Source organism: Camelus dromedarius, chromosome 13 (assembly GCF_036321535.1).
Source record: "Camelus dromedarius isolate mCamDro1 chromosome 13, mCamDro1.pat, whole genome shotgun sequence".
Taxonomy (NCBI): Eukaryota; Metazoa; Chordata; class Mammalia; order Artiodactyla; family Camelidae; genus Camelus; species Camelus dromedarius.
In genome coordinates, this window is record NC_087448.1 from 50,396,892 (window position 1) to 50,416,579 (window position 19,688).

The window sequence follows — 19,688 nt, forward strand, 5'->3', positions numbered from 1 at the left end:
AACCGTGAGAAAAGAAATTTCTGTTGTCATAACCCACCGGTTTATGGTAATTTTGTTACAACAGCCATATGTACAGGGCTGTTTGAGGAATGAACTCTTGTTGAAGAGGGCAGTCAAAAGGAAACAATATTCCAGGAGAAAGATTATGAAATCCAATACTAGGGCAATGATTGACAATAGTTAAGAGAATAGATGAGACATCAAATGTTAAATTGATGAGATTTGCTTTCAGGTTAAGTGGAGACAGTGGGAAAGCAAAGACTCCATGATGACGTCAAGGTTTCTACTTTAGGTAATTTGGTAGACAGATAATTAACAAAGTCGGGAAACTAAGTAAGGATAGGAGTACAGTTACAGGGATTCCAGAGTCAAGAAGTGGAAAAAATTTAAGCAACTACTAAGGAGGAGATTCTTCACATATATTTTCATGTTTAATCACTGCAACCTCCTTAAGAGGTAGATAACCCTTCTCACTTTACAGATGAGAACATTGAGACTCAGAGTTAGTGACAGCCTTTGATCTTTCCAACATATGCAGGGGTTTCCAATTTCTTAAACATAATGGCCCTCCTTTTTAATTCCCTGGTGCCCAGTGTTTTTATTTGTTTCTTTCTTTCTTCTGGGGTTTTTTTTGTTTGTTTGTTTTGCCTTGTATTTTTAACATTTTGTTTACAAAATTGTATTTATTAAAGCATAACTAGCTCTTTATTTTTTACTATTCAAAGGCAGGTATAACCATGCATGTATTACAATCATGCTTCTGATTGGCATAGAATAACTCATCTTAGATATTAAAATTCCAGCCCAATGAAAATAACTTAACATTTTCATTGGTCTTTTTATCCCTTTTGTGGGCAAATATGTAATTTGCCTTGGGCTCTTTAAAGTATTAACTATTTCTTAAAGGCCTCAGATTGAAAAGTAACTTTTCATCTCATCCCTGATAGAGTTTCAATTATATTGAGCATAATTGACTTTTGAAAACGGGGAAATTTTTGTTACAATTTGTAAATGTTTTAATTGAATGTTGAAGTAAAAGTTAAGCAAGAAAATTTTTAAAAGGTGAGGTGGGCAGAAATATGCCACCCCAAAATATGCCATTTGGGCATGTTGATTATTTTGAATTAAAGTGACTTAAATAGCTGGCACAAGGACACCCTGACCTTCCCTTGTCCCCTGAAAGGAGGAACTAAATCTCCCATGAAGAAGGTACCCTCACTGTACCAGGAGGGCAGAAGGCATCCTTATCACCAGAAATAGGAAATTTAGGGCTAAGAAGGCTATAGAAACAAACCTGGTTACTTCTACACTTAATTACTACCCTAAGTTCAAACTTCTTTGTCTTGTCAATTCCTTATATTTTTATCATTTCTCTGACTAAAAGGTACAAAAGCTGCCTGCTTTGGTTACTGTTTGGAGTTTCATATTTTTATGGGGCTTCTGTAAGTACTTAATTAAATTTGTTTATTTGTTTTTCTCCTCTTACTCTGTCTCATGTAAGTTTAATTATTAGGCCAGTCAAAAGACCTAGAAGGGAAGAAGGGAAAGGCTTTCTGCCCCGATACCATTCCAGAAGGTAAATACAATTAGAGAATCAACGAGGAAAGAGAAGTTAGAAGCTGAAATAAAGCTGTAGGCATTAACATAGAGGTGATGCTTGAAGCCGTAAGAACAGATGAGATTGTTCAGCAAAGGACAGAGAATAGAGCCACATCCCCAAGAATAGCCAGGCACCCCTCTAAAGCTGAAAGTTGTTTTCTGTGACAGAAACCACGAGGAGCTAGAAGAAACTTTAAAAAATCACTGAAGGAGTAAAATATATACATAAGATAAAGCAAAGCATAAGGGATAAGAACACCTGTTTAAAAAATAAATGTTAAAGCACTGAACTCTAAGATCATAAAGCCGCAGAACGTCAATGACAGAAAATCCTGTAGGAAAAAGCCCAGACTTACTGTTGGATCCTGTGTCTCTCTGAGTTTGTGTGTAAATGATAACAATTTGTCCAAAGCTTCCTGAGGTATATTTGGGACCTAGTTTATGAGAAAATTAAGGAGAGAAAGAATAAATTGGGATATCTGATCAATCAGCCAGAAATTACAGCTATTTATCAAACAATATTAGAATGATATTTTTAGAAAGTCTCTGATTATAGGTATTATGTTTAACATGCAGATAAATTTGCTCATTCATCTTCTCGGGAAACACTTCTGCTTCTGTTTTCTCTTTGAGAATCTGGTAATTAAAGCCAGGACACTCTTCATTTACAATTCCGTCACCGGGATAAAATTGAAAGGAGCCTCCAACTCAATTAAAAATGGGCATAGAGTGTACCCATAAGTAACTTTTCATATATTCTATCCTTTTTTGTTAGCTTCAACTCTAATCTAGGCATTTTTCTTACTGAAACCAAACCCCTTCATCGGGTAGTAATCTTCTATCTGTATCTACTAAGTGACATAAGGTGTCCTTGTGTGAAGGATGGATGCTCAAGCGGCCCATTTTTTTCAAGGACTTTAAAACCACATACCTGAGGGGCATGGTCTATTTATCAATGAACTCTGAAGAACAGTTGCCCCAAGACACATATGATTGCTTTTAACTATACCGATTTTAATATAATTAAATATGTATTTAAATTGGATTATAAGAAATTTTTATCTAAACAATAACAAACTAAAATTTTTAATTTAAAAAGAGTAGAAGGAGAGGTTAGAACAATGACTGGTATATCGTGACTATTTCAGAAATAAACTGCTCAGGGTTTTTTTGGTCATTTAAGCAACTGGAACTTAAAATTCGAAGCTCTGTTCAGTACCTACTTTATCTCATTTGTTCCTTAAATCAATTCTGTGATATAAGGGGTAGTACTATCCCATCTTCAGATGGATAAACTACAGTTGAGTAATTTTCCTAAGATCTAGAAGCGTATAAGTAGTGGATCTGACATTTAAAGGTAAGTTGTTTGACTGTAAAGTCTACGCCTTTACCCACAACCATACTCACAAGACCTAAAATTAATCAGTTCATTCTGATATTTCAAAGGGGAAGAGTGCATTTATGTACAAAGCTCATTATTGGTGATCTAGGGTAGTATCTTCCAATAGAACTTTCTATGATGATGCAACTGTCCATCTATGCTGTTGACCATGGGAAATGTGACAATAAACCTGAATTTTAAAATTGTATTTAGTGTGGCTAGTGCTGCTATATGCACAGTGCAGCTCTAGAACGCCAAAGTGCTGAACACAATGCTTGGCTAAGGTGGACCCTGAAATAACAGATTACATACACGACAAGCCGCCAGAACACTAATCAGTTAAGTGCAGGACACACTGCACTCCGGAGGGAACCAGGGTTACTTAGTATTTTCTACAAAATCTAAGTAATGAAAATATATTTGGCCTCCCCTTACAGTGGGAACTTTAAAAAAAAAAAAAAATCACCTTTGGCTGAATATGAAAGGAAAGGGAATCCCAAAACCGCCTCCACATGAGGAAAAAGGACAGACAGCCTGCATTCATGGTTCTCAAAGTGTGGTCCCCAGACCAGCAGCACCAGTATCACCTGAGCAAATTCTCACGTACCATCCCAGAACCTCCGACTCAGCAATCTGTATTTTACCAAGCCCTCCCAATGATTCTGAAAAAAATACTGATGTCTTAAAGCCATTTGATGAGGAAACGTAGGAATGGAGAGAAAAACCCAAAAGTATCGAACTGTGCTCCAGCAAGTGTCAAGAATGCCTCAAAAAGAGAACAGCTGAAGGCAGCAGGCTAGAGCTGGCCTCGCTCTTACCATTTCCTTAATCACTTGCATTTCTTCGCTTTTGACAAGTGGTTTCATGTAATGGAAAAAGAACATGGTTAAGAATTCTGGTCCCAGCCACTGCTGTGTTGTGCTTCCAACAACAGGGGGTTCTGCCAAAGCGATGATTCTGAAGGAGGGGTGGACAGGAAAAATTGATCTAAAAGGAAAAAAAAAATTTTTTTAAACATAACCTTTCAATGTTAGAAATTAGGTCATGGTAGCTAAAGCCTAGGCAATCACAAGGCTAAACTGAAGTCAAAGCTATTATCCAAAGAACCAGCTTTAAAGAAAAAAAAGTTAGGACATTCTAAAAACCTAAGATTAAAACAAAAGTAGACTCACCAACTGTTCATATATGATGTACCTTATCCATTGATGAAACTCCATCCCTGGCACAAACCACTGTTTTAGATCTGTTGTTATGCCTACAGTAAGTTTTCTCCATAGCCCCTTGGGAAAAAAATCCTACACAGTTCATATTCATCAGTCCTGTCTTCATTCAAAATCTCCTGTCTTGCAAAGAACATGCTCTAGGTCAATCACAGAAAGGCCAGGAAGTCTGATTCAGGATGAGGAGACCTTCTGCCATACAGAAAATTTAAGCATAAGAGATTGGAGTAAAATTAAAATTTGGATTGGCAATAAGAACACTTAGGTCTTAAAAAGGTAGAGAAAAGTGAACTTTTGTATAATTCAACTCTTTTGTCATTTTATAGGGAACAATATTATTTTTAAAGTGATCTCTCTGATAAATCTCTGCTACGGAATCTGAGGATGTAAATATTCTAGGACACACAGAGGAATAAGATGAGATTTCCCATAGTTTGTGAAATGACTTGAGTACCTTTGAAGAAGGAACTAGAAACCCCTTATCATGATCTAATCATGATTAGATTTTGTCAAATATTGTCAGTTCTTACCAATTCTCAAAATCACAGTGTGAACATACCTTTTGAGTGTTATATTAGCTGGGAAAGGAAAGATGAAACCCAACCACTTGTCAAGATCTTCAGAAAAACAAAAATAAAGGGACATAAATGCCATTTCTTCATTGCCATTAACTATTATGATAGAACTCAACAGTTAAGTGACTGTGCAGTGAGAATATCAGGAGATAGGACCTATGTGGATAGAACTGGATAAATACTCGGAAGATTTCAGATAAGAGAACATCCTCCTAATACAAGAGGTAGACCCACTAAGACCTTGACTACAAGGCCTGCAATTTTAGGGACCACAGCATAATTTGTAAGCTAGGGGAAAAGGATTTTTAGAAATGGTCATATGAAAAGTCTGCATGAATTCATACAAGCTACCAAGTATCATTTCATTTCTCTAGGTAGGGGAAAAAGACGTATTTACAGATATTCAAGCATGGCATGGGGATGATCTGTCCAAAGGAGTTGTTCTAAGAAAAGAGGAAGGGATAACAACATGGATAGTACTTCAGGGTAGCATGAACACTCAGGATTGCTAGAATTAGTCACGACATAACCTGGACCCAGAAAATTCTATCATCTGAAAGCTAAAAGGGAGGGTTATTCTACTTTCTACTTCTGCTAAGTGGTTTGCTATAATCCAGAAAACTCTGCTTCTTGGATTCATCCTTGATCCACCTGTCTCCAAGCTGAGATAAAAGAAGATGGGAGAGACAGAGTCTGCTTATTTGTGCTTTGCTCAATATTAAAGCTGCAGATGTAGTTTTTTACTCAAGACAGTGAGAGACACTAAATCAGGGAATAAACAGAGCCAAAATTAAACAAGAAAGCCAAAAAGGGAAGTCCAATTTACATTCTTAAACCAGCAGGCTGGGAAGCAGGTACCACAGCTGAGCTGAAAATTTAGGACTAAAAGAACAACTAACATGAGACAAACTAAGTGGTTTTAACTTATAAAAGGGGATGGTCATTGCTTAGGACACACATTGTCTGTGGCTTGCTTTTTTAGTACTAACTCAAGCCAGATACCCAAGTGAGCTGGCCCAGTTTAAAGGGGGAATTTCTGAGACAACTAATGTGTCAGGCAGAGAAGCCTATACTGACTATACAAACAGCCATCAAACTACTGAAAAATGGGATGAGAAGGACCTTTCTGTTTGCTTGGTTCTCTGCAAAGGCTCCTTTATATATAAATAGGTCATATGGAAAGTCATTTCCTTATGATGTTGGGTTCTCCAAGTCTGAAAGTTAGATAGCAGAGTACTCCTGAGGATCTGCCATGTACCTTCAGGCGACCTGACATACTGATGGGTAACATAAAGGCTGAAGAAGTGGTAAATAACTGAGAATTAGGAAACATGAACTATTAAAATTTTAAAACAAAGTTAACTTCAATTTTACTAGAATTTAACAACAAATAACAAATGAAACTAAAGACATGGATTAATTTCAGATAATAGACATTATTTCATAAAGATTAAAAATTTAAAAAGCAAAAAGATCTTCTAAAAAGACTTAAAAAATAAAAATACTGAGGTCAGTTTGTTTGTTTGGGGGCATAAGTATACGTTTTCAGAGAGTAAAGTACTTTCCAATGCTTCTTAGCAATAAAAGGAGTGGATTACGGATATACATAACAACACGGAAGATCTCAAAATAATGATGTTGCATGAAAGAAGCCAGACTCCAAAGAATATATACTGTGTGGTTCCATTTATAAAAAGCTGTATAAAATGCAAGCTATACAGCATAACAGGAAGCAGATTCCTAGGGGTGGGAGAGGAGGGTGAGAAGAGGCCAGAGAGAGGGATTACCAAGGGGTCTGAGGACACTTTGAGGATCATAGATGTATTATCTTGATTGTGGTGATGGTTTTGTAGGTGTATAAAAATATCAAAAACTATCAAACTGTAAACTTTAAATATGCAGTTTTTTATATGTCAATTATACCTCAACAAAGTTATTAATTAAAAAAAAGAAAGACTTCGATAAACTTCAATCTTTTGAAGCAAACTATATGCTACATTTTTGTCAAATGTGTATATTAAGGAACTTGAAACAATGATATAGAAGGTTTTTATGAAGACATTAATCATGAATTGGAAGAGGATTTTGTAACTGGCCTTCCACACTGTAATACTAATTAATGTTCCAGCTCAGAACCTAGAGGTTATGAAATTCTGTACACAGTCAATATTTTTCCTTTTTTCGCAAGGTGGCAAACTGCACGGACACATTCCTAACATAAACTTCTACCAAACAATGTCTAGTGTGGTACATGAGTGACAACATACGATAGATTAATTAGTTAATTAATTAATATATTGCTGTTAATAACCATCACTGCAAGAAATTTTTTGAAGAATTTTGGTGGTAATGACAAAACAAAGGTAAGTGATCAGAACCGAGAATAATGGTTTCCCATCCAAAAGCAGAGCAGCTAGTCTAAATCTAGTGTTGAATGAATTTTTCAGAGAAGGTGCAGTCTTGTATCAAATATCTGATACATTTGTGCATCCAAAAGACAAAATCAATACACACAATTACAAGTAGACCCTTCATAGGCACAGAGTTTAGAACTTTATCTTGAGCATAAAAAATGTTTAAAATTATTTTTCAGACTCAGAATTTGCTTAAGGCTCTGTTTTGAGAATCAAACACAAAGACTTGGGCATAAAATCCTGGATCTACCTTGAATTTTGTTAAAGCCTAATTTCCTAGCAAAGAGATCCAGAGGTTTATGGGGAGGCAGGAGAGAATGCTCCAGGCCTAGCTATCTTCAAACATGAGTAAGAGTAAAAAGGTCCAGGGAATCTCACAGATTGAGGATTGAACCCAGCGTCCAGTTATGGTTCACAACTGATTAATAAAAACTGGGAGATTATAAACTGTTTTCAATATTCAATTACAATAAAAAAAAATCCAATAAATATGCAAAAACATTGGAGTATATATAATTACAACTGAGACTAGGCCCCAAATCTTTATTGCTTCCCTGAGATAACCAGAAACATTTTCTCAGTAAAATAAACTATTAGTAATTCACAGAAACTCTCACCCCCTCTCATTTAGGCTCTGACCAACAGCAGGAAGGGACACATTTAGCAGCCAATTGTATTTGCACTCCCCCTTTCCCCAAAGAAGTTTTTCTCATCAAAGGAAGCAGTTCTATTTTGGTCGTTATTTCCTGTGAGAAATGCAGGCATGGTGTCTGGTGTGCATGGCCATCATGCTATTTCTAACTACCATGTACACAGTATTCCTGGTGTCTTGCAATACAAGAAGGAAGGTCTCTAACATTTCTTAAGCTATTTCAAAGGCTACACCAGCTATGTCATGACCTGCAAAGAATGCCTGCAGAACACTATGGAAACCACAAGGTATATGATTTTGGTGAAGAATTAGAATAGACTGAAGGTCGGTAATGGAGTCAAATATAATTGTATAGAAACTGGGTTTCACACTATGAAGTTGAAAGCCTTGGTAGCTCACAGCTAGTAGCTGTTAATTATGAGACCCTATGGTATTAGACTTGTCATTAAAAGGCAAAGTATTCCTAATTAGTAGGTTCATAAAAAAAAACATTGCTAGCTCAGAAAGTTACCTAAAAAAGATTAATAGAATTACTTTACTTTGAGTTTTTTAGAACTTTTTTGGTTAATATTTATTCATTATTAAAAAACATTTGCTAAGTGATCTACTATGTGCCAGGTATTGTGACATTTGAAACAAAGAGATGAAGTATAGAGCAAAACAGAGAGCCCAGATGACATTAAAGTCCAAGGTTCTATTATTTCCAGAGGCCCAATTGCACTGTCTCCCTTCCTTTGAACATGTGAGGTACCCCAAAATTCCTTTTTGCAACAATTCAAGGTATTTTTTAAATTTGTAATTAAATGAGACATGCCAAACACAGATATGAAAATTGTTCCTACCTGAAAGCCAAAATGTATCTAAATTTACCAAACTTAGTCTAGAGGCAGAGAAGCTTAAGTTTAACTTCCCTTCATTCTACATTTGATCTTTTTGTCTATCTCAAAATCGCTCAGAAGGAAACAAAGCATTAATACTTGTGTTTATTTAAAGACAAAGAGAAATAATAGTCACTTTGCTAAACTTCAGTTCTGTGCTCAGGTACAGAATGAAAGAACAGATGACTTGGGTTATGAGTTCCTAATTTATAGTCCAAATGCTAATGCCAAGAGTGACATATTAGATATGGACAGCATACAGTATCAACCCATGCTAGATAATGGGCTGTATTATTTATAAAGAACAACTCACGAAACAAATTAATTTTCTCACAGAGTACAGATTCCCACTTTTCATGCTATGTTCTTTCAGCTAAACTGCCTTGAAAGAAGTAGTCATGTGGCTTAAAGGAAGATTCTAACCTATTACAACCCTAAAAGAGAACATATTTATTCTCAGAAGAACAAAAATGGGCCACAAAACTAAGGCAAAGTTAACCAGGAAAAGGTAAAAATTTACCAACAATCCATATCATCAGAATGAGGCAGATTCTGTAATATGACTGTCATATTTTGTGCAAATGGAAATGACAAGAAAGCTGGGGTAGCAATATTCATATCAGACAAAGTAGATTTTAGATGAAAATCTATTACAAAAGACAAAGAAAGGCATTATATAATGATAAAGGGAGCAATACAATAACACTCATTAACATATATGCACTTAATATGGGAGCACACAAATATATAAGACAAATATTAATAGACATAAAGAGAGAAACTAACAATAATACAATAATAGTAAGGGACTTTTAACACCCTGCTTACATCAATAGACAGATCATCCAGACAGAAAATCAATAAGGAAACAGTGGTCTTAAACACATTAGACTAGATGCCATTTAATAGATATAAGCAGAACACTCCACACAAAAACAGCAGAATACACTTTCTTTTCAAGTGCACAGAGAATGTTCTCCAGGATACAGCACATGCTAGTCCACAAACAAGTCTCTACAAATTTAAGAGGACAGAAATTACATCAAGCATTTTTTCTGATCACAATGATATGAAACTAGAAATCAATTACATGAAAAAAATGGGGAAAATACAAATATGTGGAGACTAAATAACATGCTACTAAAAAAGCCGATGGGTCAATGAAGAAATTAAAGAGGAAACCAGAAAATACTTTGGGACAAACTGATAATAAAAACACAACATTCCAAAATCTATGTGATGTAGCAAAAGCAGTTCTAAGAGGGAAGTCTATAGCAATACAGATCTACCTCAAGTAACAAGAAAAATTCTCAAATGAACAACCTAACCTACCATCTAAAGGAATTAGAAAAATAAGAACAAAGTCCAAGCTCAGCAGAAGAAAGGAAATAATAAAGATCAGAGAGAAAATAAGTAAAATCAAGACAAAAATAAATAAAAAGACAATGAAACCAAGAGCTGTTGTTTTTCTTTTGAAAATGTAAACAAAATTGATAAACCTTTAGCTAGGCTTATCCAGAAAAAAATAGAGAAAAATAAACAAAATAAATAACAAAAGAGGAGAAATTAAAACCAATATCTCAGAGATTAAAAAAACATAAGAGAATTCTATGAACGGTTATATGCCAACAAATTGGATAACCTAGAAGAAATGGATAAATTTCTAGATATATACAATCTTCAGACTGAATCAGGAAGAAATAGACAATCTGAACAGACCAATCACTAAGAGTGAAATTGAATTAGTAGTAAAAAAAACCTCCCAGCAAACAAAAGTCCAGGATCAGACGGCTTCACAGGGGAATTCTACCAAACATACAAAGAAGAGCTAATACTTATCCTCCTCAAATCCTTCCAAAAAATTAAAGAGAAAGGAACATCCAAAATTTGTTCTATGAGGCCACCATTACCCTTATAATAAAACCAGACAAAGATAGAACAAAAAAAGAAAATTACAGGCTATTATCTCTGATGAATATAGATGTCAAAATTCTTGACAAAATACTAGCAAAACAAATTCAATAATATATGAAAAGGATCATACACCATGATTAAGTGGTATTTATTCCAGGGATGCAAAGATGGTTCAATATCCACAAATCAATCAATTTGATCTATCACATCAAGAAAAGTCAGGTTAGAAATCACATGATCATCTTAATCGACACAGAAAAAGCATTTGACAAAATTCAACATCTATTCATGATAAAAACTTTCATCAAAGTTGGTATAGAGGAAATGTATCTCAACATTGTTAATAAAGGCCATTTATGACAAACCCACAGCAAACATTAGCAAAACAATAAGGCAACCTACAGAATAGGAAAATATATTTGCAAATATGTATAATAAGGCATTATATCCATAATACATAAACAGTTCAAACAACTGAACACCAAAAGTACAAACAATCCAATTAAAAAATAGGAGAAGACTTGAATAAACATTTTTCCAAAGAAGGCATACAAATGGCCAACAGGCACATGAAAGGATGCTTAACATAGCTAATCATTAGAGAAATGCAAATCAAAACCACAATGAGATATCACCTCGCACATGTCCGAATGGCTATCATCAAAAAGACCACAAATAGCAAATGTTGGTGAGGATGTGGAAGAAAGGGAACCCTAGTACACTACTGGTGAATGTAAATTGATACAGCCACCATGGAAAAGCTATGCAGTTTCCTCAAAAAAACTAAAAATAGAACTACCATATGATCCAGCAATTCCACTCCTGGGTATATATCCAAAGAAAATAATAATACTAATTTGAAAAGATATATGTACCTCAATGTTCATAGCAGCATTATTTACAATAGCCATGATATGGAGACAGTGTAAGTGCCCATCAACGAATAAATGGATAAAGATGTGATACACACATACACATACACATACACACACACAGACACACACACACACACACACACACACACACGGGAATATTACTCAGCCATAAAAAAGAATGAAATACTTCCATTTGCAGTAATATGGATGGAACTAGAGAATATTATGCTAAGTGAAATTAGACAGAGAAAGACAAATAGTGTATGTTATCACTTGTATGTGGAATCTAAAAAATAAACACATGAATAAATATAATATACAGAAACAGACTCACAGATAAGGAGAACAAACTAGTGGTTACCAGTGGGGAGGGGTGCGGGGAAGGGGCAAGACAGGGGTAGGGGATTAAGATATACAAACTACTATGTATAAAATAAATAAGGTACAAGGATATATTGTACAGCACAGGGAATACAGCCAACATTTTATAATAACTTCAAATGGGGTATAATCTATAAAAATATTGAATCATTTTTATACCCTTGGAACTAATATTTTAAATCAACTATACCTCAGTTAAAAAAAAAAAACTAAATACACATAAGTATTTGTATGGTAGCTGAATACTTTTTAGTTGTCTTAAAAAAGTCAAGCCAATTTGGAAAACGTTTTTTTTTGGTGCAGGTAAAGTGTAAACTAACCTCTTTATATTTGACAACTTTTTTAAGCATCTTGCCTTCACTAATAAACCTCTGTGAGGTAGTAATAGGAGAAGAAAAGAAAAGAAGGTCACTTCCTCCTCTGTGTTTCCACGACATCATTGTAGAAATCTCTACAACGTTTAAAACGTTTAAAAATTGCATTGTAATTATTTATTTACATATCTGCCTCTCTTCATAATAATTAACTTTAGGAAAAATAAAACATATTTCAGGAAAGACAAATAACTGTAGCTTACTGAATAGTTCAGCTGTATATAGTCCTTGTGCTATAATAATAATGTAAATATTGAAAGAAGTTCTAAACAAAATTATTACATAATATTTAGGAAGAATGGGAGACAGGAAGCACATATGTGTAGTGGGAAGAGGGATGGTGAAAGGGAGTTAAACTGTAATTTTCCAGAATAGGAAATCAATAGATAGTGCCTAACACTGAAAAATAAATCAAGAAATATCAATGAAAGTATATTGTTTAGTGATACAGAGGTAAATATCAAAAGAAACAGCTCAGGTTGAAAGTGGTAGCCTCCGAGGAGTGGGAAATGGGAAAGCGTCCCAGGACAGATAACAGATGGCTGATATTTTTCATTAAAAATCTTGAAAAACTATCTGGCTCAAGTTTCATGCATATTTAACAATGACAAAAAACTCAAACAAAAATAAAAAAAAATAAGTGAAGGAAACCAAGCAATGCTCTGATCTGTCTCCACCTACTCAGTGTTACTTCTGGAGACAGAACTGAGCCTGGCTTCTATTCACAGAAGTGATGAAAATCAATAGTTCTGAGACACTTTGAGAAGGAAGCACGACTGACCAGTCTCAGCCAAATCCTGAACACAATGCTCAGAGCCTCTTTGCTCCTGGAAGTGTTTTTTTGCAAAACTGCTTGCGACCATTAGAGAGAACTTGAGTTCTCTTCATAGGAAAGAGTTGTCATTTCCTGGACATTTGGCCAGAAGACAACACTCCTCAAGTTCGAGGGGAACCTGCTGGGCAGTCTTGCTGACAGCTCCAGACCAACTGCTTTGATTCATCTCCCTGAAAATTACAACTGTTCCCCGATAGGTGATTCACATGCAAATAACGTACAATAGTTGAATGTTTTAAGCCCAAGGTGTGTTATGATAGGAATCTTTATAATTTGCCTTCCTAAACTTTCAACCAAACCATTTACTGGGCTACAGGAATTTGATGATACACACCTCAGAAGCATAAATAACTGTGTAATCAAGTGAATTTTTAAATAGCTTATACAGAGATAGTAAGGAATTGAACATTTTCTCACCATAAAAAAAAATTCCAAGGAAATAAAAAAAAATTCTCCTTAAAACACAAACACATAAGAAACACAATTATGATTTGTAGGATTTTACTGTTTTAAATATGGCAGCAAGCCCTTAGGGGGAAGGGGTGGCTTCAATTAAAGAAGATTCAATGAAGTGACAAGGCATTCCCCAAAGTAACAATCTCTAATTATGTAAAAACATCCATGGAAATGTAATGAGATAGAAAATGACTTATAATTGCCAAACCTCCTCTAAGGGAAAGTATAGTGCACAGCTGAAAGAAATATTTTCTTTCAAACTTTTTATTTTGAAATTTTTCAAATCCGTAGAAAATTTGAAAGAATAGAATATGAACACCCATATATTCTTCACCTAGGTTTCACCAACTATTAAGATTTCACCACTTTGTGTTCTCATTCTCAATTGCTCTTTGTCTTTATGGGGGGGGGGGGTGTTTGTACCCATTCACCATATCTTTTTTCCCCTTGAAACATTTGGAAGTAAGCTGCAGACATCTTTTTATGTCATAAATATTTCAGCATACATTTCCTCAGAATAGGAATATTCTCTGTTGCAAAAAATTATCAAACAGAACCCTCAGTTAAGTAGGGTCGGGAGGCCAGAAGGGGGAGCTCTCGCACCCTATGACAATAGTGGAGCCAAAAGAAGAAAGGCTTCCTCTTCTTGCCTGGCAAGGGCTCAGCCAATGAAAAGCCACTATACTTCGAACTCTCGATTCCTCCAATGACCTCTTTGTTCACTACGGCCCTCCTGACTTTCTTTCCCCTCTTTGAAAAGAATCCTTCCTCCTCTCCTTGTATGGGGACTTGCCCAAGGCTCACCATGGTTATGGACCCCAAACTGCAGTTCTTCGTTGATCTCAAATAAACTATTCTTGCTGGAGAAACTGGAAGTCTATTTGTTTTAGGTCAACACCTTCATAAACACAATACCATTATGATACCTAAGAAAATTATTATTAATTCAATATCATGTAATATATACAACCCACATTCAAACTTTCCTAATTGTCCCTAAGAGTCCTATATAGCTGTTTTCATTTCATTTCCTGATCCAGGATCCAATCCGGTCTCATACATAATATTTGGTTGTTATGGCTCTGGAAGGAAGGTTTAAATAAGCCATAAAAGGTAATCCTGCATCAGGTAGCATACCCCAGAAACAATGGCTCACTTCCTACCAGGGTAGGCCCCATTAACTTTGAGGCTCTCTCTCTCTTTCTCTCTCTCTCTTTTTTTTTTTTTTTTCCTGAAGTGATATAAAGTTTGGGGCCAAAATTGAATCGTTAGGACAACAGAAGAGGGATTCACTTCTTAAAACTAACGCTCTTATAAAATGTTTAAACACTCATGGAAAAGTAAGGCTGAGAGTCTATCTTGGATAGCAACCTTGAGTCTTAAGAAGTCCCAAAACATGATCATGCCTAGGACCCCAAATTATTAAGCTGTTCAAAGTCATCTTGGCTTGACCCTAGGTTTAGAAGAATGATAAAAAGAAGGTAACCCTGACAATAAGAGCAGTGAACCCCAAATCACCTCTTCCGTAGCTGCTCATCAGACATCTGCAGTGCCTCCTTTAAACGCATGTACCTGTCTTCTCTCAGCAGCCTAGAGCCGTCGTACAGGCTGAGCTCTCGGTCGTGGATCAGCCTAATGGGATGGCGGAAGGTCAGCAAACACATTAATCAGTTTTGAACGTTGGAGTTATTAGAGATAGAATCAGTCAGTTAATATTTTAATCATGTCTATGATTACTGACAATTGAGTAACAATTTTGTTTAAATGCACCTTTTGAAATTTCAAGTTGGCTAGCGCTATATGTTATACTTGGCAAAACTGTTGGTTTCTGTACTTGAGGGCAGTAGTCATGGTTACTAGATGTGAAGAGGGAGGAAGAGGAGGGGGAGGAGGAGGGAGATGAAAAGAAACAGCTGAATGGGTGACTCAGGATAACCATGAGGTAAATATTAATGAACAAAGCAGTTGGCACGTACTCCCTTGAATCTAATGTAACTCTTTAAGTCATGGTATTACCAAAATTTTTCTATCTTTGCAATTATGTAATATAAAATATCAAAAATCTTTATAATGAAATAACTAATGCTGTTTCATATGCAACTCTGATGGGACCTGACGGCCCACCGCACAAATAACATCGTCCTCCAGCTGTTGCAGAGGTCGAACGTGCTATTGTAGCCCTTACACCAACCACTAGGGTTTCCGGATGCCCACAGCACAGTTGCCCCACAGACCCACTCAGTAAGCACCGAGGGGAGGGGAGGCTGCCTAAGGCAGAGGCTGGGAGCATGGGCAGCAGAGTCCCTCAGACCGGGGTTCAAAGCCCAGCTCTGCACCTTATTAGCTGAATGACCTGGTGGGGGTGGAGGGAGGGAATAATCTGTTTGTCTAAAATTTTATCTTTTCTAAAATTGAGGCAATCATACCAACCTCACAGCATTGCTGTGAAAATTAAACAGCTAATGTAAGGCAGATGCTTGATATAGTTGCTCTCAATCTCAGCTGTGCATTAGAATCCACTGGGAAGCATTTAAAAATGCCAGTGTTGAGGCCTCCCCTTGGGTCAGTTACATCAGAATTTGAGGAGGAGGATGGAGCTCAGATATCAGTAATTTTTAAGCCTCACTCCCACAAGGAGATTCCAAGTTGAGAGTCTGAGAAAGGCTGGCTTAGCACAACGCCTGCAGAGCAAGCTCTCAGTTAACAGCTGCTGCAGTTACTACTGGGCCTAAGGCAAGAGGCGGCCAATAAAAGGGGGCAGAATTATTTTGTTTGTGTTTGCATTTGTCTGTTTAGAAGAGAAAAATACTGTAAATCTATGGAATGTTTATAGTAAATCACTGAAAGTCTGTGGTGATTAAATGCTCTCAAATCTAATCAGGAGTAACAATGTTTTCAGAATCTTTCATTATACTCATTATCTGCATCCTGTCAAGGACAAAAATTTTTGAATAGTTATCTGGGAGAAATAGACTATTCCACTTATTTGAACTTCCCCAATAAGCTAAAATTTAAAGTTAAAAATCAAATGTTTCCAAGTGATAGGATCAAGATGTAACCCCGTCCCCCCCAAATGGTATCATTAATCTCCCAAAGTGACACAAGATGGGAATATTTTCCATGAAAGTTACACATAAAGTCTTCTCTTAACATTAAAGAGAAGTTAATTAGGAATGTGTGGATATTTCCCTCACATAAACTGAAATAAGAAAACAAGTGACGCAAATGTTTAAGTCTGTAAACACAAAGTGCCCTTTGGCCAATGGAAAATATAATTAAACAGCTATTACACGTTTTATATAAGGACCTATATTTCCTCTCACTCTCAAAAAAAATTCCAGCAACACCAACCAACAATTTAGACCTAGACTGAAAAGGAGTTGGTAAACAGTGAAGCAGTGACTCTGACAAACTATAAAACTTTGGCTGTGTGACTTATCGCATATATCAATCAGCATAGATATAAATATATGTCTTTCAAAATTATTACTTAAAAGTTTTCTCTTTTAAGCTCTTACACACATAATTTTGCTATGGCTTTTCCCATAATGTTCATTATTTGAAGTTTTATTATACTATATTTACAACAATAAAAACATCTGCTGTTTTACTTGGATGTAGAATTTTAAGTTCCTCAGGAACTACGTAACTGAGTTTAAATGAGAAGATTGAAAAAATTCCATGTCTACTGTTTACATGGTGTGTTTTTGTGTGTGTGACTCATACCAACCTTTGTAATACAGCGAGTGTACCCGCATTGACTCTGTGAATGCCATCCAAGAGAACCAGCTTCCCTTCCAGAGCAGCATTTACGAGGGGCGAGGACCGCCAGGCAGTGTCTCCATTTGGAAGCGTGTATCTCTGCTGTAGCAGATCACGTGCTGTCATATCCTGAAACCAATCCCCAACACCCACCGAAGAAAATGCAGACTCAGTTTTTAAGGCACGGATGACAGCTTATTTAGCTTTAGAGTTACTTCTCCCTGAACATAACACTCCACACAACAACTGGCAAGTCACTTTCTCCAAACCACCAGAAAGAGAGATATTCAGAAGCTTTTCTTGGTCATTTGAATTTTTTTCCTACTACTCATCAACATACTACAGTGAGGGTTCATTGTTGTTTTTTTCTTTTTTCCTTTTCATTTAGCATTTTCTCCCTCTTTTAAAATGTTCACTTGGTACCTACACAGATGGTGGCAGTAATTTCCACTCAACTTTAACAGAATTTAACTCAATCAGCTTTACTCCTGACTGGGCCAAAATTGTGGCTTCCTTTTTAAGAATCAGAGGCCATACAAACTCAATGGGAGGAGATGCTTATCAATAATGTGCATTTTCTTGCAGTTGTGTTCTTCTGAAAAGCCACACTATGAACCATCACAGTGACTCATATTTAAAGAGGCTTGAAAATGGAGGAAACTGAGGAGGATAGTCATCAGATGAGGCATACACAGGAACTGACAAACAATAATGCAGCACTTGCAAGCAGTTTTTTAAAGCACATACACAACGTGCTAGTGCTAAAGCAGTGTAACAGGTTTAAGCAAACTATTAATATTAGTGGTACATAAACATCTACCTACTGTAAAAAAATTTTTGGTGCCATATAATATGAACAATTTTTCTTACATGTGTTAATGTTGAATTAATAGTTTCTTTTCTGTTATCAGCTTCAGATAAATTCTGTGCCATTTATATCAAACAAAACTTAAACATGTACAGTCAATTGTATCCAAAAATTTAAAGTCTTTTGTAAATTCTTTGATATCCCAGTCCAGTTTTAAGACAGAAAATGAATGAATGTGCTTATATCTACAATGGCAACAAATCTGTACTGAAATCAAGACGAAAAGGTAAGTCTTGATCATTCTAATTTTCTCACTATCAAAAAAGTACTGACTTAGGAAGTATAAACAGGCTTATATTGAATCATAATGGCACTGGAGAAATAATATTCAAACTGATGAAATAAAAATTTTAAATTTTAAAGCAAGACAAGAAAAATTTAAACATAATTCTTTCTCCTCTAGTGTGCATTGTGTATCTGCTTTATGCATTGACCAGACCTCCCCAATAGCAGAAATGCCTGCTCCACCATAAAGATCAATTTTTCTTCTTCTGATGCCAGCTATGCAAGTCCCTAGAAGACAGCATTCCTTTCTCAGTCCTATAAGGGGTCACGATGACCCACCACTCACCTTGTGTGTACAGACATCTCTAGTGAACTTTATGTACAATGCCAATAATGTCAATATGTCATTTCCTTTAAAGGTGGCGATTGGTGCAGAACAGACTGGGCTGATGACTGGGGAGATACAGGGCCACACCTAATGGGTGTTTTTTAACTTAAATACTTACTTGTTACCTTATTTTATTTACTAACCATAATACTTGTATCCTGCCTACTTTATAAGATAACTGTTTCTTGCATTACCAAATGTGTGACTGAGCTTCAGATGAAATTAATGATGATTTGGGGAGGAGGGTATAGCTCAAGTAGTAGAGTGTGTGCCTAGCATGCACAAGGTCCTGGGTTCAATCCCCAGTACTTCTTCTGCAAATAAGTAAATAAACCTAATTACCTCCCCCACCAAAATAAAAAAATTAATGATGATTAGGTGACTTAAAAGGACTGATCAAATATATAGTTCTGTAAGATCAATGACTGTAATAGTGTAACTTAAGATAACGAGAAGAAGCAAGAAGTAACCATTTCCTAGATAACTGACCAGTAAGATACGAGGTCCAGAGGCTTTTGGCTACTGTTAACAAGGCCTAATCCAGTAAGAGCACATTGAGTGGCCTATCAACGAAATCCTCACCTGATCTGAGAATGAGCCATGGGACAAACTGGTCATGAAATGCCTCCTAAACCTTGGACGAAATCAAGACCAAAAGGCGGGGACTGTAAAATAAAGAATGTAACCCACCATCCAGCTCTGCAAGAATCAAGTTCTTGGCCACTGCAGGTGGTTACCTACAATACACCCTGAAAGGGATTCAAGGGGGAAGATCAGGATGAGGCACTTTGTGCTCTGGGAAAACTGACAGAACTGGCACTCAGATGGTTAGATATTTTCAAGAGAACTTTTTTAGGAACCTGGATTCTTGCATCTTCCCATACTTAGAAA

The 19,688-nt window shown here is 36.1% G+C and overlaps 1 protein-coding gene across 4 annotated transcripts in view; it reads right to left on the bottom strand.

Moving 5' to 3' along the window:
• VWA8 (von Willebrand factor A domain containing 8) overlaps positions 1 to 19,688 on the bottom strand; it is a 297,615-nt gene that overhangs the window by 200,607 nt on the left and 77,320 nt on the right. For 3 of the 4 annotated variants that reach the window (XM_064493122.1, XM_031466068.2, XM_064493123.1), the window contains exons 13-16: positions 17,285 to 17,445; positions 15,073 to 15,186; positions 3,799 to 3,967; positions 1,956 to 2,033 (exon numbers count right to left, since the gene is read on the bottom strand). In XM_064493122.1, the coding sequence (XP_064349192.1) occupies positions 1,956 to 2,033; positions 3,799 to 3,967; positions 15,073 to 15,186; positions 17,285 to 17,445 (522 nt within the window). The remainder of the gene's footprint in view (positions 1 to 1,955; positions 2,034 to 3,798; positions 3,968 to 15,072; positions 15,187 to 17,284; positions 17,446 to 19,688) is intronic. The other variant, XM_064493121.1, reaches the window with a different exon arrangement.